This window comes from Gadus chalcogrammus, chromosome 2 (genome assembly GCF_026213295.1).
Source record: "Gadus chalcogrammus isolate NIFS_2021 chromosome 2, NIFS_Gcha_1.0, whole genome shotgun sequence".
NCBI classification, from domain to species: Eukaryota; Metazoa; Chordata; class Actinopteri; order Gadiformes; family Gadidae; genus Gadus; species Gadus chalcogrammus.
The window spans coordinates 18,263,268-18,289,312 of NC_079413.1; the positions used below are offsets into that span (position 1 = coordinate 18,263,268).

The 26,045-nt window shown below is 53.3% G+C and overlaps 2 protein-coding genes across 2 annotated transcripts in view; both read left to right on the forward strand.

The window, feature by feature from the left end:
* LOC130402194 (nucleosome-remodeling factor subunit BPTF-like) overlaps nucleotides 1–19,177 on the forward strand; it is a 103,039-nt gene extending 83,862 nt beyond the window's left edge. The window contains exons 11-31 of the mRNA XM_056606332.1: nucleotides 135–264; nucleotides 424–559; nucleotides 999–1,205; nucleotides 1,477–3,073; nucleotides 3,643–3,767; nucleotides 3,997–4,128; nucleotides 4,666–4,816; nucleotides 5,192–5,315; nucleotides 5,659–5,932; nucleotides 7,900–8,018; nucleotides 8,294–8,375; nucleotides 8,500–9,489; nucleotides 9,860–11,670; nucleotides 11,891–11,970; nucleotides 12,382–12,607; nucleotides 13,341–13,894; nucleotides 14,075–14,401; nucleotides 14,684–14,876; nucleotides 15,314–15,398; nucleotides 16,815–17,001; nucleotides 18,114–19,177. Of these exons, the coding sequence (XP_056462307.1) occupies nucleotides 135–264; nucleotides 424–559; nucleotides 999–1,205; nucleotides 1,477–3,073; nucleotides 3,643–3,767; nucleotides 3,997–4,128; nucleotides 4,666–4,816; nucleotides 5,192–5,315; nucleotides 5,659–5,932; nucleotides 7,900–8,018; nucleotides 8,294–8,375; nucleotides 8,500–9,489; nucleotides 9,860–11,670; nucleotides 11,891–11,970; nucleotides 12,382–12,607; nucleotides 13,341–13,894; nucleotides 14,075–14,401; nucleotides 14,684–14,876; nucleotides 15,314–15,398; nucleotides 16,815–17,001; nucleotides 18,114–18,129 (7,546 nt within the window). The 3' untranslated portion in view covers nucleotides 18,130–19,177. The remainder of the gene's footprint in view (nucleotides 1–134; nucleotides 265–423; nucleotides 560–998; nucleotides 1,206–1,476; nucleotides 3,074–3,642; nucleotides 3,768–3,996; nucleotides 4,129–4,665; nucleotides 4,817–5,191; nucleotides 5,316–5,658; nucleotides 5,933–7,899; nucleotides 8,019–8,293; nucleotides 8,376–8,499; nucleotides 9,490–9,859; nucleotides 11,671–11,890; nucleotides 11,971–12,381; nucleotides 12,608–13,340; nucleotides 13,895–14,074; nucleotides 14,402–14,683; nucleotides 14,877–15,313; nucleotides 15,399–16,814; nucleotides 17,002–18,113) is intronic.
* Nucleotides 19,178–20,425: 1,248 nt separating this feature from the next.
* On the forward strand, nucleotides 20,426–25,784 carry LOC130376302 (importin subunit alpha-1-like). The gene is made up of 11 exons (XM_056583533.1): nucleotides 20,426–20,556; nucleotides 20,769–20,865; nucleotides 20,961–21,101; nucleotides 21,244–21,332; nucleotides 21,553–21,821; nucleotides 22,207–22,301; nucleotides 22,647–22,910; nucleotides 23,200–23,433; nucleotides 24,677–24,859; nucleotides 25,305–25,454; nucleotides 25,558–25,784. Exons 1-11 carry the CDS (start codon nucleotides 20,441–20,443, stop codon nucleotides 25,645–25,647), a joined length of 1,728 nt encoding a protein of 575 aa, XP_056439508.1. The 5' UTR covers nucleotides 20,426–20,440; the 3' UTR covers nucleotides 25,648–25,784.
* The last annotated feature ends 261 nt before the right edge of the window (nucleotides 25,785–26,045 follow it).

Consider the following 26,045-nt stretch of genomic DNA (forward strand, 5'->3'; position numbering starts at 1 on the left):
TGTCCCTCTGTCTGTCCTTCTGTCTGTGTGTTGGTCCCTCTGTCTGTCTATCTGTCCCTCTGTCTATCTGTCCGTCTGTCTGTGTCTGTCTGTCTGTCTGTCCCTCTGTCTGTCTGTCCGTCTGTCTGTGTCAGGCTGCACCGCATGACGTCAATGGAGCGTGAGGAGAAGGAGAAGATGAAGAAGAGGGAGAAGAAGCTTGAGGACGAGGAGACGCTGCAGCAGGCCACCTGGGTCAAGTACACCTTCCCCGTCAAGCACCAGGTACGCACACGCACACGCACAGCTTCCCTATTAAAGCACCAGATACACACGCACTTAAACAAGCTTTAAAACAGTGCCATCCCACTTCGCTTCACCCAATGCCCCCATGCATGTTCCCTATGCACCTCTAACTCTGACCCCCTGTTGTGTCGTGACCAGGTGTGGAAGCAGAAGGGGGAGGAGTACCGCGTGACGGGGTACGGGGGGTGGAGCTGGGTCAGCAAGACCCACGTCCCCCGCTTCCTGCCCCGGCTGCCCGGCAATACCAACCCCAACTACCGCAAGGAGCTGGAGGGTAGGGACGCACGCCGTACACGTACACGCACGCATTTTATTAGAAAATTAACAATAATTAACAAAAGCAAAATTTGGTTGCCGCAGACTTTAGGCAAACTCTAAGCAATAATAGATTTTCTTAAAAAAATAGATTATTGACCATTTATTTGAATTACGTTTAAAAATCGATTAATCACCAGCTGTTCTCTGCCCTAACCCCTCCTGCATATTCATACTGTAGTAGTAATATTGATTCTGTATGGATTCTAAGCCTGATCACGTGCTGCTGGGCTCTGGGTTGGTGGAAGGACAGTGTGGGGCTTGACTTGCTGAAGGGTACTGGGTTTAATCCGGGGTGGGTTTAACCCATCCTCTCAGTCAATACAGGAGATCAGATCCCGTCCTGAACCGTCCTCACGTTGCTGTTCTTCTCCTCTGCTGTGGTTGGTGTTCTGCAGCTAAAGCCAGACTAGAAGGAACAACGTCAGGCAGCAACAAGCAGGAAGACAAACCCACAACCCAGAGCAGCGGGGAGGACAAGAAGCCCCCACCCCGGGCCCACACCGCCGGGGAGAAGGAGGAACAGCAGCAGCAGCAGGAGGAGAAAAAAACCGAGGAGGAGACAGAAACTAAGATGGAGGTCGTGTCCTCCAGTGGCACAAAAGGTTGGCAGTTGAAATCCAAGTTGTTATTATTGTCACCTCAAGTTGATTTGGTCCTCTTGTTTTTCTTTCACCCTTAAATTTAGTTTCCGGTAGAGTAAGGTTCTGGAAACCATTAGGATGGCTCTCTCAGGTAGTTGTCCATTTCAATGGATACCCGGTCCTCGCTATCAACCAGCCCGTTTCCAGTAGACCTCCTTTCCTGCTGTGTGTGGTTCTTGACTCCTGACTCTCTGTGTGGTTCTTGACTCCTGGTTCTCTCTGTGTTCCACAGAGGAGCAGCAGGGAGCCTCCTCGCCCCCCACCGCCGCGGCCGGGCAGCCGGTGAAGGAGGAGGTCATTGAGACGGCCATGGAGGGCCCCGTGGAGACGGCCACGAGCCCCAAGGAGGGCACAGTGGAGAGGACTGTCGAGGGCCCAACAGAGGGGGCTGTAGAGGGGGCCATGGAGGGCCCAATGCAGGGCCCCATCGAGGGGGCTATGGGAGGGTGCCCGACGGAGGTTCCAACGGAGGCTGCCACGGAGGGCCCCAGTCCCGTGGAGGGCCCCACAGAGGGGGCCAAGGAGGTCCCTGTGGACGATGCCGGGCAGGGCCCCAAGCCCTTCTACCACGACGTGGTGAACGTCAGCGAGGGCTTCCAGCTGCGCACGGCCTACAAGAAGAAGGTGCGCCCGTCGCGTCTGGACGTGCTGCTGGAGCGCCGGGTCAAGCAGTTCACCCTGGAGGAGAAGCAGCGGCTGGAGCGCATCAAGCAGGCCGCGCTGCTCGGCCGCTTCAGCAAGGCAAAGGCCGACGCCCCCGAGGGCCCGCCGCCCGCGGCAACCCCCGCCCCCACCTCCACCCCCGCCACGGCGGAGGATGCAAGCCCCCCGGGGAGGGAGGGGAGGGACAGCGCGGTGGTGAAGCGGCTGGAGTTCGACCAGGAGCAGACGGAGAGCCGGACGCGGACGTCAGGAGAGACGGACAACCTGGACGTGAGGTTAGGCTCCGCCCCGCCGGCCCCGCTGGCCCCGCTGGCCCCGCCCAACATGGAGCTGAACGGAGGGGTGCGGCCGGACGACGAGTCGGCCAAGCGCCCCCCTGCGGACGAGGAGGGGGAGGGGCCGCGGGTGGGCGAGAATGGCAGGAAGCGTCTGCTGGGGGAGGAGTCAGAGGACTGGGGGTCAGGGGTCAATGGGACGGCGGCCGACCCCCAGCCCAGCGCCAACGGGGGCGACCGGCCGCATGTCAACGGGACCGGAGCCCAGGACGGCAGCGTCCCTCCGCCCGCCAAGCTCCCCCGCCTGGAGAACCACCTGGGCAGGGGCGACGGCGTCGTCATGGCGACCAGCAACAACCTGGGCGCCGCGCCCCCCGCCACCGTGGAGACTCCCCTGAAGACCGTCAGCCAGGTCACCACCATCACCTCCGCCATCACCACGGTGTCCACCACCTCCCACACCGTGGTCTCCGGGAACGGCGTGCCCGCCTCGGTCACCGTGGCGCACTCGACGGCGCTGTGCAGCACCGTCACCGCCGTCTCCTCCGTCACCACGACGACGAGCACGGGCCGGAGCCACCACCGGACGGTGTCGACGCGGGCTAGCGGCTCCATGACGCTCAGCAAGGAGTACTCGACCCGCGACCGCGTCAGCCTGCTGCGCTTCTCCCGCTGCCGCAAGGCACGCTCGGGCACGGCGCTGCCCTCCTACCGCAAGTTCGTCACCAAGAGCAGCAAGAAAAGCATCTTCGTTCTGCCCAACGACCAGCTGCAGCGGCTGGCCCGCCGGGCAGGGCTCAGGGAGGTCCCCATCTTCAGCTACACCGCTAAGCCCGCCCCCGACATCTGGCCCTACCCCTCGCCCCGGCCCACCTTCGCCATCACCTGGAGGTCAGTGACCAGGAGGGGGGCGGGGGGAGACGTGATAAACAGAATGATTATGATGTTTTGTTGATGAACAAGTTTTTAGTTTTAGAACTTCAAGTGTGAACCGTCAGAATGGTTAAGGGTGGGGTTTTCTGTGGGGGGAGTTGATAGGATATGAGAAACAGGTTCACCTGGATGTTCGTGTTTAGAGTTGTTAACGAAATTCATCCGATGCTGCATTTTAGGCAGTATCGGCGAGTACGCAAGTCTATGCACCGATGTATAGACTGCATCTATGCAGTCAATCCATCATCAACTACAAGAATACAAATGTATATACATACAAATATATTCTTATAATTATAGATTTTAAATGGAAATTATCTAGTTTTGAAAGATTTTAGACAGTTAGTGAACCGACTGCTGTCATTGTAAGAGAACCCTTCAATAAGAACAAGTGCAGTAGTTACAATGCTAGATGCTGTATCGGTACTCTGTATCGGCCGATACTCTGGAATCGGTATCAGAAAGAAATGGTATGGGGACATCTCTAGTTGGGGTTAACCAATGGGTCTATCTCCCCCCCCCTCCAGGTACCGTCTCCAGACGGTACGCTCGCTGGCCGGGGTCAGCCTCATGCTCCGCCTGCTATGGGCCTCTCTCCGCTGGGATGACATGGGGGTCAAGCCCCTCTCTGCCATGGGGACCACCAGGAAAGGTAAACATATTCTGTCTCTCTCACCTTCCCTTGACCTCTCACTCACTCACTCTCCTAGCCATCGTTCTCACTATGAATCTGTTAATTTAATATCTTTGGCTCATTTACTCTTTCTGTAAATGTACGCCTTTTGTGGGTTATCTCTGGTTTTGACCTGTTTATTTAGAAAGTGGTAAACAACCATTAAACTGTATTCAAATTGAACTCCAATACCCACATTGCCCTGCAGAGACCACGGAGACGGACATCATCACCACGGAGATCATCAAGCGGCGGGACGTGGGGCCGTACGGGATCCGCTCCGAGTACTGCATCCGCAAGATCATCTGCCCGCTCAGCATCAGGGACACGCCCAGCAAAGGTACCTCCCCCCCATCTTCCCCTCAACCCCCCCCCCCCCCCCTCTCCCTTCATCCCCTCCCCTCACCCATCCTCCCCTCTCCCTTCCTCCCCTCCCCTCACCCATCCTCTCCTCTCCCATCCTCCCCTCTCCCATCCCCCCCTCTCCCATCCTCACCTCTCCCTTCCTCTCCCCCTCACTCATCCTCCCCTCCCCCTCACCCACCCTGTGGTCGTCAGGGCGGTGGGGGGCTTCTGAGAAGGTGGTGTGCAGGGAGAAGGTAGATGATTTTAGGGGGCGGGGGGGTTGTCATGTCGTATGAGGGTCTTCAGGAGGGGGGACGAGGTGTTCAGTAATTATGGGGGTGGGGGGGCCGATTGAGCAGGTCTTGAGGAGGTTGGAGGGAGGTCTGGAGGAGGTTGGAGGGAGGTCTGGAGGAGACTTGGGAGGTACAGAGGAGGTGTTCAGGAGATTTGATGTGGGGTATGGAGGAGGTACAGAGGAGGTGTCAAGGGGCGTGTGCGGAGCCGGTCTGAGACTGTTGTCCCCCTCCAGCAGAGACCCCCACCCCTCAGAGGAAGGGTCTGCGCTCCAGCGCTCTCAGGCCCAGGAAGCCTGAACCCGCCAAGCAGACCGGCCCCGTCGCCGTGGAGACGTGGGTGACGGAGGAGGAGCTGGAGCTGTGGGAGATCAGAGCCTTCGCTGAGCGGTGAGACCCCCACTAAAACTAGAGATATCAGCACCATGCAGACTCTGGGACCATTTCTGCAATAATGATTATTAGTATTATCGTGATAAAATAAAAGATGATATGAGTTGTTCCTATATGGATCCAGAGTAGAGACATGTCCAGAGTAATGTGGGGGGCATGTGGCTCAGGAGGTAGAGCGGGTTAGCTGGTAACCAGAGGTTGCTAGTTTGATCCCTGGCTCCTCCTAGCTGAGTGTCAAGGTATCCCTGAGCGAGACGCCTCACCCAGACTGCTCCTGACGAGCTGGCTGTCGCCCTGCGTGGTGAATGTTGTTGTAGAGTTCCGATACTTTTGTGAATGGTCCTGACGTCTGTGTCTCCCCGGGTGGAGCAGGGTGGAGAAGGAGAAGTCCCAGGGCGTAGACCCCTCTAAGATGGGGGGCAGTCTGAAGACGGCCGAGGATGTGAAGGCTCACCTGGAGGCTCAGCTCAAACAGGCGCGGCTCGCTGCCCAGCAGGTAGCTCCTTAACCTTAACCTGACCCTCACCCTTAACATGAACCTTACCTTGAACCTGACCCCTAACCTGCTTGTGAACCAACCAGTTATGACCCCAGGTTAACCCTCAACCTGCTAGTTAAGGTTACATATTCTACTTTGTATTCTGAATGCAACAGGAACAACACAACATTTAGTTTGATCCTATTCATCATGATTTAAGGACCATTACTCTACCCCTGCTGGTCCCAGCAGCAGCTGGTCAGCTTCCACCTAACCCTGACCCTGACCTCTCCTCATCTCCCCCTGACCCCTCTCAACTCCACCTGACCCCTCTCCTCGTCTCCTCCACCTTGTGTTCCAGAAACGTCTGGAGCAGCAGAAGGCCGGCCTCACCACCTCCATCTCCTCCATCACGGCCACCCCCCCCACCGCCTCCATGGCCACCTCGCCCTCCTCCTCCTCCTCGTCCTCCTCGTCGTCCTCCTCAGCCCTGCGGGGGGCCGGGCTGACCCCCGGGGCCAAGCTGGTGCTGGCCTCAAAGCTCAGCTCCCCCGTGCCCTTCCAGAAGGACAAGGACCTCCACCAGTCCTTCGCCTCCTGGGTCAAGCAGGGGCAGGCCAGCCAGGCCGCCTCAGGTGAGAGGCCCACAACCTGCTCGCTCACTCACCCTCTAGTGCGACTCTCTCACTTTCTCACTCACTCACTACATCTCACACTAGGGCTTTGACTTCGAACTTCGTAATTCGAATATAATTCGAACATCAAAAAATAAATCAAAATTCGAACAAATATTAGGTAGCCCTTAATATTTGAACCTGTTGTGGGCAGGCCAAGAGGGAGAGACGTCGGAGAACCTGACGCAGTCTATTCATAATATTGTAATGACCACGGAAGAGGCAGTGAATGAAGTATTGATTAGACAGCGATTTATTAGAAACCCAATAAACCTTTGGAACACGCAAGACCGGTAACCATAGCAACGCCGGTAAACAAACCTCGCAAAACCCTCATACTTATAGTATGCATTTTGTAGTACGCCACAAATATAGCGCGTCCGAAAGCTCATTACGCATTGTGTAGTACGGAAAACGTTAAAGAATGCGTACTACCGCCACAGTATACAACGGTAGGTCACTACGCTATCCCACAATGCAACCGGAGTCTGGTAACGAACGAAGAAGAGATGGCTGACCCGACACTACCAACAGCGGCTTAGAAAGACGTTGTAGAAAGCGGCGAAAAAAAGAGACAGTAAAAAAGTAAAGTAAGTAAAAGGAGACATTTTTACTTTAATAGCAACGATGACAAGACGGAAAACAGGTAACTTATCAAAGTAATTTTGCCGAATATATTCGAATATTAATATTAATAAACAAACGAACGTCGAATATGATTTTTGGGCAAAAGTCAAAGCCCTGTCTCACACACGATGTCTTCTTCTTGTTTGCTTGTTGTCAGTTCTTGGAACGCACTGGCTGGGCCAAAGCCTCTCTGGTCTCCACTAGTCTCTGTGTCATTCATCCGCGTTTAGCTCAGTCTGAACACTCACTCACTCACTCACTCACTCACTCACACTCGTACTATATATAAATATATTGTGTGAAGGCAGGGTTCTATCGAGTGTTGGCTAGCGGTAGCAGTAGCCTCGGTGCGGTGCTTGACACCGGCTGTCCTGGTGTGTGTTGCAGCCGGTAGAAGGGGAGTCTCGTCGGCCAGGGGCCCCGTCGCCCCCAGGGCTGGGCCGCTCCTCGCTGCTAAACCGCCGCTGGCCGCTAGCAGCGAGGACGAGGCGCCTGGCGTCCCCGCCGCGCCCGGAGGTAGGGCGGGAGGCGGGACGACTTTCGTTATAGTTGATTACTTAATTTTTATCCCAATTTAATTAATTTTAATTTTAGTTTGAACATTTAGTTTGCAAAAGCAGCATGGCTCTGCACAGGCTGCTTTGCCCTTATCTGTTTTTGAACAACAATAAGAAGGCTGTTGTTATTGTTGGGACATACCCACTGCTGGTTGATTTGAACAGAGTTCTGGAGGATTCCACCATTAACGTGGCTTCTATGATGATTCCCAATTCATAATTCACCTTTTCATCCACCCGCTGGTTCTGTGGTCATCTTCTACAGTTGAATAGAGTATGTAAGGACTTGGCATGACTGTGCTGCTTCATGTTCCAGTTTGACGGTTCATGTTGTACAGAATCAGAGGAACCTGCTCGGTACGGTCTCCATGGTCCGATCAAAGCCTGAAGGCTCAGCTCTCATCCCGCCTGCTTTTCCTCTTTCCACGTTTCACTGGGAAATCACACTTTTATTTCTATTTTCAATGTCTTACGGAAGTAGGATGAGATTGGAATGACATTGCATTGTTGCTTTCAGTGAAAGATAAATGCCTGGTCTTCAAAACCGTTAAACCTTTTTGTTTAGCATCCTTACTTACACTAATCAACTAGGACAACTCTTTTTATCTGGATTAGCCTTTTTTTTGCTTATTATTAGTATCTCAATTAATTTATTGATTTCCTCGCCAATCCTTTTGTTTGTGCATGGAATGTGCTTTGTGATAAAGTTTGGTTCCTGTCTGATGTCTGCCCCTGTCCTCTCAGCAGGGGGCGCTCAGGACGCGGTGGGGATCTTCCCCTCCGGACCCCCGGCCAACCTGCGCACCTACAGCACTCTGCACCCCACCACGGGGAACCTCAACCTGAGGGCCTCCACACCGAAGGTCCGACACCCAGAGGGGCTCGCTCTCTTTCTCTCTCTCTGTCTCACTCTCTATTTCTCCCGTCTCTCGCTGCCTCACTGTCTCGGCCTCTCTCTGACTCTGTTTCGTTGACACTCTGTTGCTGTCTGTCTCTCTGTCTTTGTCTCTCTTACCCTTTCTTTCTCTTTCGGTCTCTACTCTCCTCCGTCACATCTGTCATTTCTCTCCAGTGTTCCTTATGTCTGCGAGCCGTCGCCACGGCGACCAGCGCTGACTCCTCCTCCTCTCTTTTGCAGATCGTGGCGTCGTACCGCTCTCCAGTCCAGGCAGCCTTGCCCGGCGTCTCCGTGTCCGGAGGTCCAGTAGCGACCCAGCAAGGTAGTCTCAAACTCTGTGGTTCTGACGTGCGCTCTCTAGTGTGTTGAGTTGATCTGTGAGACGGGGTTCTGCCCCATTAGAACCCGGCTCATCAGGAGTTCCTCCCTATTCTGTGTTTTCCTAGGTTCCCCCGGGTCGAATGCCGGCCCCGTGCAGACCGGCCTGATCCAGAGAACGGCCCAGGCCCCGCCCCCCTCGGCCCCGCCCCCCAGCCCCCAGCCCGGCCGTCCCCAGCAGGGCCAGGTGAAGCTCACCATGGCCCAGCTGCTGCAGCTCACCCAGGGGGCGCAGGCGGGGAACCCGGGCCTGACGGTGGTGATCCAGGGCCAGGGTCAGACCCAGGGCCAGCTGCAGATCCTCCCCCAGGGGGTCACCGTTATCCCCGCCCCCGGCCAGCAGCTGATGCAGGCCGCCATGCCCAACGGGGATGTCCAGCGCTTCCTCTTCACCCCCATGGCCACCGGCGCCACGGCCCTGCCCCCCACCGAGACCTCGGCTCCTCCCCCCGCAGCCCCGATCCCCTCAGCCCCACCAGCACCTGTCCAGGCCCCCTGCCCCGCCCTGACTCCCAACACAACCCATGTCCCCTCCCCAACACAGGCGATAGCCCCGCCCCTGGTGGCCCCTCACCCGGCCCAGGGCGGGGCCCCCACCGTACCCCAGACGCGGGTGCTCACCAGACCCCCGCCCCCCCCCATGGCGTCCCCCCCTCCCATCTACGCACAAACCCCGACCCCGGTCCCTGGACCCGGTTCAGCACAAGCTACGGCCCCGCCCCCCCCACGGCAGGTCTTCACCGCGGTCCCGCCCCCTGCCGTGTCCTACGCCACCCCCCTGACCCCTGCCCTCACTCAGGCGCCAGCGCCCCTGCAAACGCCCGTCGGAGCCCCCGCTGTCACGACGTTCCACACCTCCCCCCTGGCGGCCCCGGCCACTTTCCCCTCGGCGGTCCCGTTCCCTGTCCGGACGCAGCCCGGCCTCACGGCGCCCCTCGCTGTCCCCTCCCCTGCTCCGGCTGCACTGCATGCCCACGCGGCCAAGCCCCTTTACGTTCCCGTGGCGGCGGCGGTTGTCACGCCAGTCACGGCCACGGCGACCACGCCCTCAGTGCCAGGTAAGACCCGCCCAGACGCACGCACACACCTGCACTAGTACGGCCATGTTGTTCTGTTGTCACCGTCGGTCAGGGGTATCAGCTGTTCTGGGGTTAGGGGGTTTGGGGGTTGTGACCTTGTCCTGAAGGCCCTCCCTCATGCATGCAGGATGCAGTGGATCATTGTGGACCATAGTGGATCATGGTTCTGTAGTGGTGCAGCCACAAGTGTTTCCCAAACTTGTTTCCTGGGGACCAATCATTGTTAAAGCGGCGCTGGAGAAGTCATGAAACCATCTTGTCCTCCTCTGGTTCTCTCCCCCCCTCTCCTCTGGCTCTGTCTCCCCCCCCCCCTCTGGTTCTCACCCCCCCTACCCCTCTTCCCTCACAGCGCTGGCGGAGCTCCGGATGGCCCAGCCCTCCCGAGACGCGGGGGTCTGGACCCCAGCCCCCCCCCAGGCCCAGCCGGCCGCCTTCCCCACGCAGCCTCCCCCGCTGGCCCCTCTGTCCAGCCTCGGCAGCCTCCCTGCCCCTTCGTCAGCCATCAACCACCCGGCCGCCTTCGCTTCCTCCCCCGTCAGCCCCCCGGCCCCGGCCCCGGTCCAGTCCCACCCCCTGGTCCAGCACGCCGCCCCCACACAGCAGCTCCTTCCCCAGAGTGCGGTCTCCCCCATGCACGCCCCCCCTCAGACTCTCCTGTCCTCGTCTGTGGTCTCCCAGGCCGCTGTGAGGCCGCCGCCCCCCCAGACTCAGGCCCAGCTCCGGCCTCAGATTCAGGTCACACAAGCCCCGCCTCTGGCCCACATGCAGACCATCAGAGTCCAGATCCAGCCCCAGTCCCAGGTGGCAACGCCCGCCCAGCAGACCTCTCCACTCCCAGCTCAGGCCCCCGCCCAGACCCAGCCTCAGGTAGTGTTCCAGAACCACCAGAACCTCTCGGCGGCCCCCCTCCAGCCCCGGCTGCAGCCCCAGTATCACCCCCAGATCCAGGTCCAGTTCCAGTCCCAGAACGCCGCCCCGCAAGGCAAGACCCACGCCATCATTCAGCACCAGCAGCAGATCCACATCCAGACGCAACAGCCCCTCCAGACGCAACCCCTCCAGACGCAACCCCTCCAAACACAAGCCCCCCAGCTTCAGCCCCACCTCCAGCCCCAGCAGCAGATCCAGATCCAGGCCCAGATCCAGACACAACCCCTCCAGCAGCTCCAGCCACAAGCCCACCTCCAGCCCCAGCAACAGATCCAGGTTCAGACTCACATCCAGCCCCAGCAGCATACGCTCCAAACACAACTCCAGCCCCAACAACAGATCCAAGCCCACACACAGCCCCAACCACAGCAGGTCCAGACACAAGTCCTCCTCCAACCCAAGCAGCAGTTGCAGACGCAGCTTCTGCCCCAACAGCAGGTCCAAGGCCAGCTCCAGCAGGTCCAAGGCCAGCTCCAGCAGGTCCAAGGCCAGCTCCAGCCGGTCCAAGGCCAGCTCCAGCCGGTCCAAGGCCAGCTCCAGCAGGTCCAAGGCCAGCTCCAGCAGGTCCAAGGCCAGCTCCAGCCGGTCCAAGGCCAGCTCCAGCCGGTCCAAGGCCAGCTCCAGCAGGTCCAAGGCCAGCTCCAACAGGTCCAGTTCCAGTCCCAGCCCCACATCCAGGTGATCCCCCAGACCCCCCAGCAGCAGGTGGCGGTCCAGCCCAAACTGCAAGTCCAGTTCCAGCAGCAGCAGCAGACCCAGAGCCCGCTGCAGGCCCCCCAGCTCCAGGTGCAGTCCCCCCTCCGGCACCAGCTTATCAGCGTGCCGGGCCTCCAGCAGCCCGTCCAGCTGCTGTCCGCCCTGCCGCCACACGTAGCGGCCCAGATCCAGGCCCAGATCCAGGCCCAGATGCAGGCCCAGGGCGGGGCGGTGCCCCAGCAGATCAAGCTGCAGCTCCCAATCCAGATCCAGCAGCCGGGGGGGCAGGTCCAGACCCACCAGATCCAGAACCTGGTGACCATCCAGGCCCAGGCCAGCGTGGTCCCCAGCCCGGGGGAGCTGGGCCGGCTGCAGCACCAACCGCAGCCACAACAGAACCAGCTCAATCAACAGCAGCAGAACCAGCTCCATCAACCACAGCCGCCGCCCAAGAAGAAGAAGAACGAGAGCAAAAGGGAGCAGAGAGAGCAGGCCCTGCTAGGCTCCAGCCCCGCAGACAGCCTCAGCAAACAGGTAGATCACGATAGCCTCAATAAACAGGTAGAACACGACAGCCTCAACAAACAGGTAGAGCACGAGGATCCAGGGGCTGCTGGGGCATCCGGCCACCAGGCTGACCATCTAGGTTCTATCAGTCTGTCTGATCATCTAGATGTCTTCTAGGAGGTGTTGTGCTGTGATGATCTAGCCCCACCCGCTCCAGCCTCTTGCTGATGTGTTGTGCGTCTCCTAGGCGACGGTGAAGCAGACGGCCTCGGAGCAGCAGAAGCAGAGGAAGAGTCTGGCGGCGGCGGAGCGCGAGGAGAACCACAGGTCAGGACTCTCACCGCGGGGTCGCCGGTTTGATTCCCGGCAGCTCCTAACAAACTACCATCAGATTAAATGGGAGGTCACCAAACTGCACGGACCACTCAGGACGAGGCTTTTAGCCAGAGCGACTTACAATAAGTACATTAGTCTGAAGAAAGTGAAACAATATACCTCTACAGTAAGGATGTTCATAGAACCTAGTGCCAAGCACTACCTAGGTTAACCCATTCCCCGTACACAACAAAGATAGCTAGGATAAGATAATAAGTGAGAGGGAGGGAGGGGGGGGGTAAGGAGGGAGGCTTAGACAAGAGGGAGAGACCCCCTGAAGAAAGACCATTCAGATGATCGAGGACTCTGAGGCTCTGAAGGTGCGGTGGCTGACTCCCCTTGCCACCTCCCCCCCTCCCCCAGGATGATGGTTTGCAACCAGGTGATGAAGTTCATCCTGGACAAGATGGAGAAGGACGAGAAGCAGGCGGCTAAGAAGAGGAAGAAGGAGGAGGTGGTGGAGCAGAAGCGCTCCAAGCAGAACGCTACCAAGCTGACGGCGCTGCTGTACAAACACAAGGAGCAGCTGAAGGCCGAGATCCTGAAGAAGAGGGCGCTGCTGGACAAGGAGCTGCAGCTGCAAGTACAGGTGGGTGACACAGCGCCCCCTAGGGGACCGGAGGTCACACAGCGCCCCCAGTGGACCGGAGAGCAAACTTTTACTGTGCGTTCACACCAAAAAGCAGTGCGATATTTGCGAGTTTGCTCGCGTAAGTACACCAACTTTACCAAGCCCGGCCGGCTGGGGGCTGGGGGGGCGGGGCCGAAGGGGGGCGGGGTCGAGTGGGGGCAGGGCCTGGGCCGTTCTCTGGATCAAAACATTTGTGCGACTGTAGGAGGAGGGGCTAACCTCTTTTGAACAATCTTTTGTTTCCGCCAATTCCTTCGCCAACATGGCCAAGACAACCACCACTACGAGTCTTTACTTGTTGTGGAAGTAACAGACGTCGGAGAACTCGATGTTCTCCGACGTTTATGGGTTCATAATATCATAATATAATATTATATAGATATTATATTATATTGATTTGTTTGGCGTAAACGCACTTTAGAGACTTTCAGACCAAGGATACTTCGAAGCTTAGCAGCCTGTGGAGACATGACACTGGACAGAGTCTAGAGCAGTCTATACTTTTGGTTGCCACCTCGATGTCAATTTGTTTGTGTGTGTGTGTGTTTCTGTACGTGTGTGTGTGTGTGTGTGTGTGTGTGTGTGTGTGTGTGTGTGTGTGTGTGTGTGTGTGTGTGTGTGTGTGTGTGTGTGTGTGTGTGTGTGTGTGTGTGTGTGTGTGTGTGTGTGTGTGTGTGTGTGTGCCCTCCAGGACGAGCTGAAGCGGGACATCGTCCGGCTGCAGAGGGAGAAGGAGAAAGCGCGGGCGGCCATCACGCAGGCCGCCGCCGCCGTCGCCAAGGCAACGCCTCGCCCCGCCCACCCCCTGACGTCGCCCCCGCCCCCGTCTTCATCACAACCCCCCGCCCACTCCTCCCACAAACGCAAGCGGGAGGAGGAGCGGAGCCGGGAGAGAGACAAGCACCGCGAGAAGAGCAAGAAGAGGGACAAGGAGAGGGAGAGAGACCGGCCCCCGGAGAGAGACCAGCCCCCGGAGAGAGACCGGCCCCTGGAGAGGGAGAGACCCCCCCCGGACAAGGAGAGACGCTTGGACAAGGAGAGGCCCGCGGAGAGGGAGAATGAGAAAGACAGGCCCCCCGAGAGGGAGAGGGAGAGAGACAAGCAGCGGGAGAGACCGCGGGACAAGGAACGGGCGGAGCGGGACCCCCTGAAGCACAAGAAGAAGAAGGGACTCTCGGCCTCCAGGGACCACAAGAAGGAGGCCAAGCTGTACTGCCTCTGCAGGACGCCCTACGACGAGGCCAAGTAAGACTCAAACCCCCTCCCGCATCCTCAGACCGCCTCCCTCCTGGTTCTGTGGTTCTCATGCCCTGCGGTTCCTCTCTGGTTCTGTGGTTCCTCTGTGGACCTCTGTCCTGTGGTTCTGTGGTTCGCATGCTCTGTGGTTCCTCTGGTGTTCTCATGCTTTGGCTCTGTGGTCTCCAGGTTCTACATCGGCTGCGACCTGTGCTCCAACTGGTTCCACGGCGTGTGCGTGGGCATCACGGAGAAGGAGGCCAAGAAGTTGGAGGACTTCGTGTGTCCGGGCTGCAGGCGGGGCCAGCAGGGGGGCGCTGCTGCCGACACAGGAAGCTTTCCCGAGGCCGCAGGAAGTGGGACGGAGGCGGGAGACGGGCCCAAGGTGGGAAGCTGTCCAGAGACGGGAAGTGCTCAGGAGACAGGAAGTGCCCCCGAGATCGTCGTCGTGGTGGAGGAAGTAGGCGGCGGCCAGGAGCTGTACTGCATCTGCCGGACGCCATACGACGAAACACAGTAGGTCCACGGTCACACTGGAACAACATGTTAGAACAACATGTTAGAACAACATGTTAGAACAACACGTTAGGACAACAAGTTAGAACATGTCAGAAAATACCCAAAGAAACATGACTAATAAATGACTAATATCTGGAGAACGTCAATTCAGTTCTGATAGACTAGTGGTTGTTGTGTTGCTCTTCGCTCACACACTGAGCCTATCACAGTGAATAAAGGACCCAGACCCTACAGCCCTATCCTGAACCTCTGCCCCCCCGTCCCCCCCCCGTCCCAAAGGTTTTACATCGGCTGCGACCGCTGCCAGAACTGGTACCACGGCCGCTGCGTGGGCATCCTGCAGAGCGAGGCCAACCACATCGACGTGTACGTGTGTCCGCAGTGCCAGTCCACCGAGGACGACATGACGGTGCTCACCCCGCTCACCGACAAGGACTACGAGGGGCTGCGTAGGATCCTGCGCTCGCTGCAGGTACTGGGGGCAGGGCACCGGGGGACCAGGGGGCAGGGCACTGGGACACCTGCCACATATTGGAGGTCTTCAGGAGTTTAATTTGGGAAGTTGTGCGGCGCCCCGTGGCTCACTGGGTAAAGCCTGTACCATTAAGGCCCGGTCCTTAGCGCAGCAACCAGGGTTTGATTCCTGCCCGCGGTCCTTTGCTGCATGTCCTCCCCTCTCTCTCCAAGACCTTCATGTCTATCTCTTTCTATAAGAAGGCATCAAATTTTCCAAAAATAAATCTTTACAAAATTACAATAATTAGTCATGAAAAAAGCGTACATTTTTTATGACAGCTAGTGTTGGTTATGTTTCATGCTGCCTGGGACCAAGATAAATTGTTGCTAGCAGCTATACTGTTTTTAAGTCATCCCCATGCGATTGAGCATTTAATTGCGTCGTCTCCTCAGACTCATAAGATGGCGTGGCCCTTCCTGGAGCCGGTGGACCCCAGCGACGCCCCCGACTACTACCGCGTCATCAAGGAGCCAATGGGTGAGCAACAGCTCGCCAAAGACACACCTTCTTGTTTCGTATTGGTCTTCCATGCTGTCCAGAGATGCCACTTGAACAATCAACCAATGTCTGGCCAGAAATGGTTGTGTACTGGTTCATGTTGTGCAAGGTTCTTTCTATAAATATAAATCCACGGCCATCTTTGTACAACACCATTGTTGTACGTCCTGGCACTTATAAACAGTACTTGGCATTATGTAGCATCTTATCCTAGCTATCTCTATTGCGTATGAGGAACTGGTTAACCTAGTGGTGGTTATTGTTCGGCACTTGGTTCTATGATAGGGGTGTGACGATACACTCAGCTCACGAGACGAGACGAGACACGATATTCGGTTCACGAGATCGAGACGAGACGAGATTTTAAGAAAACTACAATGACAAAATATACGACTGGACCAACAGACTTTTATTTAACCGAGTTGCACATGCATTTTGAAATGTTTTATTATAACTCTTAACATTCATGAAATTGAAACTAAAACTAAAATTTATAAAAGTTGAAGTAAAATAAATTAAATTAAATAATTCTCCTTTTTTTCAAGTGCAAACAATATTATGTGCAAAACCAAATCAAAGTTCTACTCCATCAATACAGAGTGCAAATAGTGCAAACAGAGTCTGACCAAGTATGTCACTGACAACTTGGTATTGTCCGTGTCTTATCAGTCACACTACTGCCATTCATAATTTCCGCCGGGTACCCAAAATGCTGCCAAACAAATCATTTAAAAGTGGCGGGGGCATCTTCGACGGTAATACGGGTATTTTCCGACGTCATTCTGGCTGCCTATGGCTGCTTCCCCTGCTTCCCCTCCTTCTCCTCCTCTTCTTCTTTTCCTTCTCCTTCGTAAGGTTCTGGCAGGCTAGACGTATCAAAGGCGCATTACTGCCCCTACAGGCCACAAATAGAAGTTTGGATTGCTCAGAAATCTCGCGAGACAGATTTTTGTCGCGACGGGTAATATCGTCGAGTTTAATCTCGCGAGATCTCGTGGCACGAAATCTCTTCACACCACTATTCTATGAACATCCTTATTGTACCGACAGTGATATATTGTTGTTTCTCTTTCTTCTGAAAAATTGTACTTATTGTAAGTGGCTCTGGATAAAAGCATCTGCTAAAGGCCCTGAATGTTAATGTGATTAACTAATGGTTTAAAGCCTGATATAAGAGTGTCTAACCCGTTGTTGTTCCCCAGACCTAATGGATTAATACTCTGTATTAGGGCTGGGCGATTTTTTTTTTTTTATAGAAAGAACAGTTGGATACATGTCTGTACAATCTTTTAGATTTTAACATTTTCTTCTTTTCGACCATTTTCTTTTCAAAGTTCTCAGTTACTAAGTGCTATTGGGAGAGAAATGCTGAATAAATACTAAATTGTTCCCCAGACCTGGCCACCATGGAGGGCCGGCTGCAGCTCCGTCACTACCGCAAGCTGACAGAGTTTGTGGCGGACGTGACCAAAGTGTTCGACAACTGCCGCTACTACAACCCCAACGACTCGCCCTTCTTCCAGTGTGCCGAGGTCCTGGAGAGCTTCTTCGTCCAGAAGCTCAAGGGGTTCAAAGCCAGCAGGTAACTCCCCGTCTGGTTCACAGCTGTTCCCTGACTGGTGGCCCAGCGTTGGGGTCTCCCTAGACACTCAGCATCCTGCCCAGGCCCCGGCCCTACCTTCAAGTCCCAGGCCTACCTCAAAGCACCGCCCCTACATCTGGAAGCGCTGGGCGGAGTTGATTGGTTACTAAATAAAGGCTCATCGTTTTGCTTGTTTAGTCACGGCTAATCGAAAGCCTATATTTGGTAAATGAGTTAATAAAACCTGATGTTTTATTAACTCTGACTGTTTGACAGCGGTCAGGTTTGGCCGTTTGGTCATCGATTCTAGATGACACACGGTTCACGGACACTAGTGAAGCAACATGTTACGTTATGGACTGGTGAGTCAAAGGCCTTTTTTAGTCTGACCTGGATACGGTCGGGCATCCAGAGGAATGCTGGGTTGCTATGGAGACCCCTGAGCTGTATCTGCAGCCTCCCCATCAGCCTCAGGGGGGCGTATACCCTATAGAGGGTCCTCAGGTCTCCACTGATCAGTTAGATCTCACAACGTCCTCCTCCAGCGTGTCTCCGGCCCCGCGGCCCGGTCGTATTTCTCTCTCGAGTTCATCTCCACTGGTGTCTCTAGAGCCAATCTCCACGGGTGTCTCTAGAGTCCATCTCCACGGGTGTCTCTAGAGTCCATCTCCACGGGTGTCTCTAGAGTCCATCTCCACGGGTGTCTCTAGAGTCCATCTCCACTGGTGTCTCTAGAGTCCATCTCCACGGGTGTCTCTAGAGTCCATCTCCACGGGTGTCTCTAGAGTCCATCTCCACGGGTGTCTCTAGAGTCCATCTCCACTGGTGTCTCTAGAGTTTATCTCCACTGGTGTCTAGAGTTCATCTCCACTGGTTTGTTTTGCTTCTGAATGCCTTCCGGTCGTGTCTATCATGTTCCTCAGTGTGTGTCGGCATGTGTTACTGTAGTATGCTAGGAGCTCGTCACTCCACGCCTCCTCCACCTCCACCGAAGTTTTACCACCACTACCTCGATGTTCTCAATGTCCTCATGATGTATCTGTGAGTCCATCTGTCTCGTGTTGCATGCCCCTCTCTCATCATGGCTGCCCGTTCTCTCTCTTCTCTTCCAGATTGTCTGCCTCATAAGTGTCCCCCTAGTAGCCTTGGAGGCTGGATGCTGGGGGTCTTGGTAGTCATGGAAACAGGCCATTTCATGTGTTGATTGTTTGTTTGTAACACACATTTCTTTTTAAAACGCTCCAAACTTGCATTGACAAAAAACAACACAAATCTTTCAAAATGGCTGCCGTGTTGGCATGTGTTATGAATGTTATGTTTTGTCTGTTACTTTTTTTTTGCTTTTCTTCTGACCGTTTAAAAGAAACTCTCAAATCTCCCCCTGAAAACAGTCCTCTGCAAAATATCAATCATGATTCTCAAATGTCGTTCATGTAATGTAGTATTGGGTTGAATCAGACATTTTTTATTTTTATGTTGGACTGTACATTTTATTATAATCTAATGATAATATTAATAATAATTAGCTATGACCTCCATTTCTGACACTTTACACCAACCCATGTTCCGTTCAATAAACCTGATGTCAATAATGCTCATCAAGGTGTTGGTAATCACTGCTAATCAGTTTAAAGAGTAAGACGTTTTAAAACACTTATTTTGAAGGAGTTCTACTCATGGATCACCGACTCAGCCATTGGCTGGAGCTGGGTCCAAACCCCAGCCTTACTGGGCCCCTTATGGGTCACCTGACCTGTCACCTGACTGAACCATGCCTCTAGAAGCTAGCATAGTTCACTGTCCGGCACCATTCAGGCGTTCTCTGTACCAGACACCATCATGGCTCCACCCCCTCATCCTCCATCATGCTATCACATGTCCGACCATTAACCGGTTAATAAAGCCAACAAGTACCTTAACCTGTCCGTCCCCCCTCCCCGTCCCCCCTCTCTCTAACAGGTCTCACATCAACAAACCACAGCCCGCCACCACCGCTTAGAACACACACACACACACACACACACACACACACACACACACACACACACACACACACACACACACACACACACACACACACACACACACACACACACACACACACACACACACACACACACACACAGAGCATAGAAAAAGCACTTGCCAAGAATGCAGCTTTTGACTGAACTTTGGTCCGGGCGGGGGGGGGGGGGCGCGAGTGCGGGGGGGGCCGTGCTCTCTGCCCCCCCCCCCTCCCCTCACCTGTTCTTCCCGGGGAACGTCGGGAATACCAGTCGTTGGGGCACGTTGGGGCCTCAGGAACTATCTCAGAAGAAGAACGAAGAAAAGACATTTAGAACAAAGACTCCTAAGGAGTTCTTTCATTTCCATGTAGTTTTCTTCTTTTTTATGTTATCACTTTGTTTTCTATCATTGACGGTTGGGAGGCGGGACTCCATGCAGAGTCTAGTGGAACACGGATGCTCATTGGCTGTTGGACCCTGAATATGGCCCGCAGGTTTCCTATTGGTTGCGCCTGGAAAGCTTAATGACACGGAAACATTGACTAATAAAGATATGCTTTGCAGTATGTTGAAGAAGACACTATGTGTATCTGAAGGTATCATGCCCTGTTTGTATAAAAACAAATGTCCCACTTTGAATCTTCTTTTTTTTTGTATTACCGTTGAAGAATATTGATGTATATGGAACATAATAAATTGAAATGTCCTATCTGTGCTGTTTGACTTAAACTGAAGCATTGAGTTAATTACACACTCACAACAGACCAAGGGCAAGCAGTTTTAGTATGCTATTGAAAAAAAACACGTATTAAATGCAGCATAAAGGACATCTTCAAACAGAACTAGACGGCTTGGTGAAAAACAGCAAATCTGAATCACACAGATACTTTTGAAAGGTAGGATTAGTTGGAAGATAAAGTAGTTTTTAAAACTTCACAGATTGTGAAGCCCTCAGTTCTTTAGATAAACACGGCATCCTGCTGCCATCTATCCAGATTATCTCCAGATCTACCAGATCATGATGTGTTAATAAATCATCTGACAGATTGGTTCTCCGATAATGACAGACACTGCTCTGACCTTCACTTCAAAAGAGCTTTCTTGTTATAAAAAATACGATTTACATTCCAAACTGCCTAGTTATATATAAAGTTAATTATAAAATAATGAAAAAAATATATAAAAGAATATAATCTAGAATCCCAGGGATGTAAAAAGCAATTACACAGCTTTACTATATACATACGATTTTTTTTTAATGCTAAAAATGATATAAAATATAATTGTTACATATATAACATATAATTATATTAGGTCGCTAACTAAGAGGGACAAAATGAACTTCCGAATTTGCCGCTTCCCCCTAGCCGCACCTAAAACTCGCGATATTTATAAACATGACATCACGTCCTGTGATTTTTCAAAACGGTCCAATGGCTGAGCGGCCCGGGATGCTCCGGCTCGAATGGACCAATCACAGAGCTACGTTGCAGAACTTTAAAGGTCTGAGCCGCTCTACGCTCTCCAGACACACTTCAGCACGACCAGGGTGAGCGCTTTATGAATTATTATATCACATACGAGTTCAATTTGAAGTGATTTTGAACAGAAATTATATATATTTTTATCTAAAGGTACTTGAAGTTGTGATGCGTGTCTTTTGAAGTAAAAACCGAGGCTTTTCTTTCGATTGGTTTCATAGACTAGTGGTCAAACGTGTGACTCTAACATGAAACTCAACGTGTGACTCTTTATTCGCAGACGCCTGTATCACTGCTTTAGGTCCATCACGACGATCATTAAAATGGAGAACGCAGCACGTCTGAACAAATTCAAGAACCATGGCAAAGACGCCAACGTGAGTGTTTTCCTAAGTTCTTCCACATCCTCTTAAACTAACCCTGTAGATTGAAATGCTAATCCTCGTGTTCTGCGTGTTTTGTGAAACTCCAGGAGCTCCGACGAAGGAGAGTGGAGAGCAACGTCGAGCTTCGCAAGTCCAAGAAGGACGACCAGATCTTCAAGAGGAGGAACGTGTCGACCCTCCCGGACGAGGCCACCTCCCCCCTGCAGGAGAAGAACCCAAACTGTCAGGTAGGTTCTCACCGATGAGTGGTTCAACCCCTGTTCCTTAGCTTAGAAGCTAATATTAAATGCACCGTTAAGGCTTTTTTAGCCTTCTCTTGTGTGGTGTAATGAACGCAGTGTATTGAGCCTCTCCCGTCCCGCTTTGCAGGCCAACCGGCAGTGGACGGTGGAGGAGATCCTCACCGGGATGCACAAGGACGACGGGGAGTCCCAGTTCCAAGCCACGCAGGCCGCAAGGTAGAGTACACCACGATCTTTATACTGATATCTCTGACAGAGTAGGTATGGAAAACATTTCGGTTGCGTCTAACTCTTAAGTCAGTTCATCCCATAACAGTAAAATAAATATGTGGACAATATTGGTATTGCACTACAATAATTTAAAAACGATATATAAGTATTACTAATTTAAACTAACACGTCCTCACGGTCTCGATTTGTACTTTGTGTTGTCCAGGAAGCTGCTGTCCCGTGAGAGGCACCCCCCCATCGACCACATCATCAGCGCGGGCCTCATCCCCACCTTCGTGTCGTTCCTGGGCCTCGCCGACTCCCCCCCGCTCCAGTTTGAGGCAGCCTGGGCGCTGACCAACATCGCGTCCGGGACCTCGGAGCAGACGGCCTCCGTGGTCGCGGGCGGGGCCATCCCGGCCTTCATCAGCCTGGTCTGCTCCCCCCACCCCCACATCAGCGAGCAGGCCATCTGGGCGCTGGGCAACATTGCAGGTAACAGGACACCCCCCCCCCCCCCCCAACACACTACCTCATAAATACTGCTGTCAACAGATACTGCGGTCAGACTTCAGTGTCCAGGTTGTATTATCCAGTTTTCCTTCACACCAGTAGATTAATGGGAGGTAAAAGATAACATGGGGACCTAATGGTTAAAAACGAATCATTGGATACATTGAATGAACCAATCAAGTTGCATGGATGGACTGCATCAATTCAAAGTCGTTTTAACTCTCATAAATGTCTGACATCTTCCAGCACAGACAAAAGGGTGATCTGCAGATGTGACTGTTTATGGGTGTGGCGACATAAAGCCATATCTTTGAAGGGATCGTCATTGTATTGTAATGATGATGAACCGGTTTGTTCTGGTTGTCAGGTGACGGCTCGGCACTTAGAGACAAGGTGATCAAACACGGTGCCGTGGCCCCCCTGCTCAGCCTGCTTGCCGTCCCCGACCTTAACGAGTTCCCTGTGAGTACCAACGCACGATGACGACCCTCCACCAGGTGTTTAATTCAGGGTTCCTCTGCTGACGTAACGTGTAGTCCTCGCGCCGAACACTAGAGGGGGCCCGTGGCCCGCCGTGGTGTTTGGAGTCGGAGGCGGCCCTCGAGGGGAAATTGTTTGTCACCTGAGCGCACTCCTCCCAAGATAACTACTTGTTGTCTCATGCTTAAGAAAAGCCTGAAAAGGCGTTTAGGGGGTTGGGGCTTTAGTGTTTTCACAATCTAAACACTGAGTCACATCAGAGTCTATCTACATGCATGGTGTTTAGCTTCATCCTCCTCTGACTAACCGTGTTTCCCCTCTCCCCAGTCGGGCTACCTGAGGAATGTGACCTGGACGCTGTCCAACCTCTGCCGCAACAAGAGCCCATCACCCCCGCTGGCAGCAGTGGAGCAGATCCTGCCCACGCTGGTGCGCCTGCTGCACCACGGAGACAAGGAGGTGCTGGCCGACACCTGCTGGGCGGTGTCCTACCTGACGGACGGCGCCAACGACCGCATCGACGTGGTGGTGCGCGCCGGCATGGTGCCGCGCCTGGTGGAGCTGCTGGGCTCCGGGGAGCTGTCGGTGGTGGTACGTACGCCGAGGTGGAGGCATAGGGGCCTGGACTAGGGGGATTACAGGGGCCTGCTTTAGGGGCCTGAGCTCCCCTGCTCTTGGCGATAAGCTTGGTCGAGTGTTTATTATTTAATATTTTTATATGGATGACTATGGCTCATATTAGTTTTAGTGGTAAATGTCTTCCAACACTTAACTACTTGAAATCTGCCGTTGACGACCTCTCCCCTAAATGTTAATGTCACCCCCACATGGTCCGGCGAACCCTCTGTTGACTTTAACCTCCCCTTTGCCCCGCCCCCAGACGCCGTCGCTGCGCGCCATCGGGAACATCGTGACAGGCACGGACGAGCAGACGCAGACGGTGCTGGACGCGGGCGTGCTGGGCGCCTTCCCCGCGCTGCTGCGCCACCCCAAGGCCAACGTGCAGAAGGAGGCGTCCTGGACGCTGTCCAACATCACGGCTGGCCGCGACTGCCAAATCCAGGCCGTCATCGACGCCGGCCTCGTGCCGCTGCTGGTGCAGGTGCTCGCACGGGTAAGCTCCGCCCCCCCCTGCCCTGCATCGCTCCGGAGCCCACTAGACGACGCACCACTGGACTGGACCGACCAACAAAATGCTTTATTGAGACGCTTTGCATAAAAACTGTTAAGACTTAAACATTTACATTCAGGGAGTGTAGCAGATGCTTTCATCCAAAGCTTACAATAAGTACAATAAGTCTATTGGTCAGTACAGAAACAATAATATATGTTGGTACAGTAAGGATGTTCATAAAACCAAGTACCAAGCGCTAACAATCAGTAGGTTAACCCATTCCCCGTATATACAACTAAGATAGCTAGGATAAGACGCTACACCATTGCTAAGGACTATAACTAAGTACGACATACAATAGGTGCGTACGACATACAATAGGTGCGTACATCGAGTACCAGGAAACAAAATGCATTAACGACCACTATCAATATAGAAGGGAAAAACATTTTAATCTCAGACTAGCTGTTATCAAATCAACTTGTACTCTTGATTTGTGTGTGCGCTGTCGAAGGTCCAGGACCTTGCGTCATGGGTAGGGATCGACCGATATGGATTTTTCTTTTTAGGGCCGATACCGATATTTTCAGCCTTAGCGGATAACCGATACGCCGATACCGGTTTTCTTGAGCCAATATTTGGAGCCGATAGTACCCTGGAATTCCAGAGTTCTTGTGAGAGCACATTTTGAATTTGCTCAGCGAGTCACTCTGGGAACGACCTAACCCTAACCCCTGGCCCAGAACATTAATCAATCACATCGATGTATCAATATAGGCGGGCCAAAAGCGTTGCTGTTTTACCGACCAGATACGGCAAGAGTCTTGTCTAATGGTTAGCGCAACTGGTCTGGATACGTCACCCCTTGTATTCTGATATTTTCAAATGCTTGGTGTGGCACCTCGAGTTGGGCCATTTTCATTACTCGTTGCCAGACCCTACAACACCCATGACCCACAACAATGTGGGTCTGGATTTCCAGGCTAAGCCTCCCTCAATTAACATCATAAAAATGACACGATGATGATAACAAATGTTACAATGTCTAAATAAAAAAAAAAGGAAAATCACTGTCTGTAAAATGTAAATCACGCTGAAGAAAATAATAATTAAAAAAAAGAATCGGCCGATAACTGGAAAAAAAATCGGCTTATACACGTAAAAAACACTAATATCAGCGGGCTGATGTATCGGTCGATCACTAGCATGAGTATTTATGTCTCCTGCTCCTCTCCGGTTCCAGGGGGAGTTCAAGACCCAGAAGGAGGCGGTGTGGGCCATCACTAACTTCACCAGCGGGGGCACAGTGGAGCAGGTGGTGTACCTGGTGCAAGCCAACGTGCTAGAGCCTCTGCTCAACCTGCTCTCCACCAAGGACAGCAAGACTATCCTGGTCATCCTGGACGCCATCACCAACATCTTCCTGGTCCGTACCTCCTCCTCCGTGCTTGATGTTGTAAATCTGTACATGTTTTAAAACGCCACGCAAGCCTTGGGCCAGTTAGTTTCTTGTTCATCACACCGTTGTATTGCATCCAGAATTCTAGCCCACTTCTTTTACTGATATTTAAAAATTGTAATGCATTTTTTTAAATTTGTCATGCAAAGCCAAAAAAATGTTTATTTACATTCAGGGCATTGAGCAGACTTTTATCCAAAGCGACTTACAATAATTCCATTTGTCAGATGAAGGAGAAACGACAATATACCACTGTCGGTACAGTAAGGATGTTCATAGAACTGGGTGCCAAGCACTAACCATCACTAGGTTAACCCATTCCCCGTAAAACAACAAAGCTCTTGGTGCACTTGGTGGCTGCTGGAAAGAGGTTGAGTGTTCTGTGTTCTGATGTTCTGTGGTTCCCCTGCAGGCCGGAGATAAGATCGGGGAGTCTGAGAAGCTGTGCTTGATGGTGGAGGAGTGCGGCGGTCTGGACCGCATCGAGGCGCTCCAGTCCCACGAGAACGAGACGGTCTACAAGGCCTCCCTCAACCTCATCGACAAGTACTTCTCTGGAGAGGTGAGCGGGCTCTTCCCCTGAACTCCAGTTTCTGTTTTCTGGTGTATTTAGTGGCGGTGTTACACTGTTTGTGCGTTGGAGTAACCCTTCATGTTGTTCCCAGGACGAGGAGGTCCAGAGCGTGGTTCCTGAAGTCACCACCGACGGCTACGCCTTCGAGATCAGCGACACTCAGAGCACCTTCAACTTCTAGAACCTCTACCTGACCTGTTGTGTGTCCTCTGCTATTGTCTGTCTCATGTTCATGTGGTGCACAGCTTCTGTGTGTACTGTAAATGTGTACTGTTTTAAACAAAACAACTGTAAATAATAAAATACTGACTAAGCTTTTGTGGGTGTTTGCGTTAATGATGTCTCTACTCGGAAAAGACAATATGGTTCAGCATTTTGTCATGGGGCAGTTTATATTGAAAGGTATTTTATTGCTTCACTAGTCTGTAGAGGTTCTCCAAAGATGGTCCCAGTTAAATTGTAATACAATCAACGGGAAACGTGTACACAGTGCTGTATTGATACCTGGTGTAATGTTAGCGTCGTAGATCAAACAGTTGATGAAAAAATGGTCCAGTCACACTCCGGTGCCACATATTA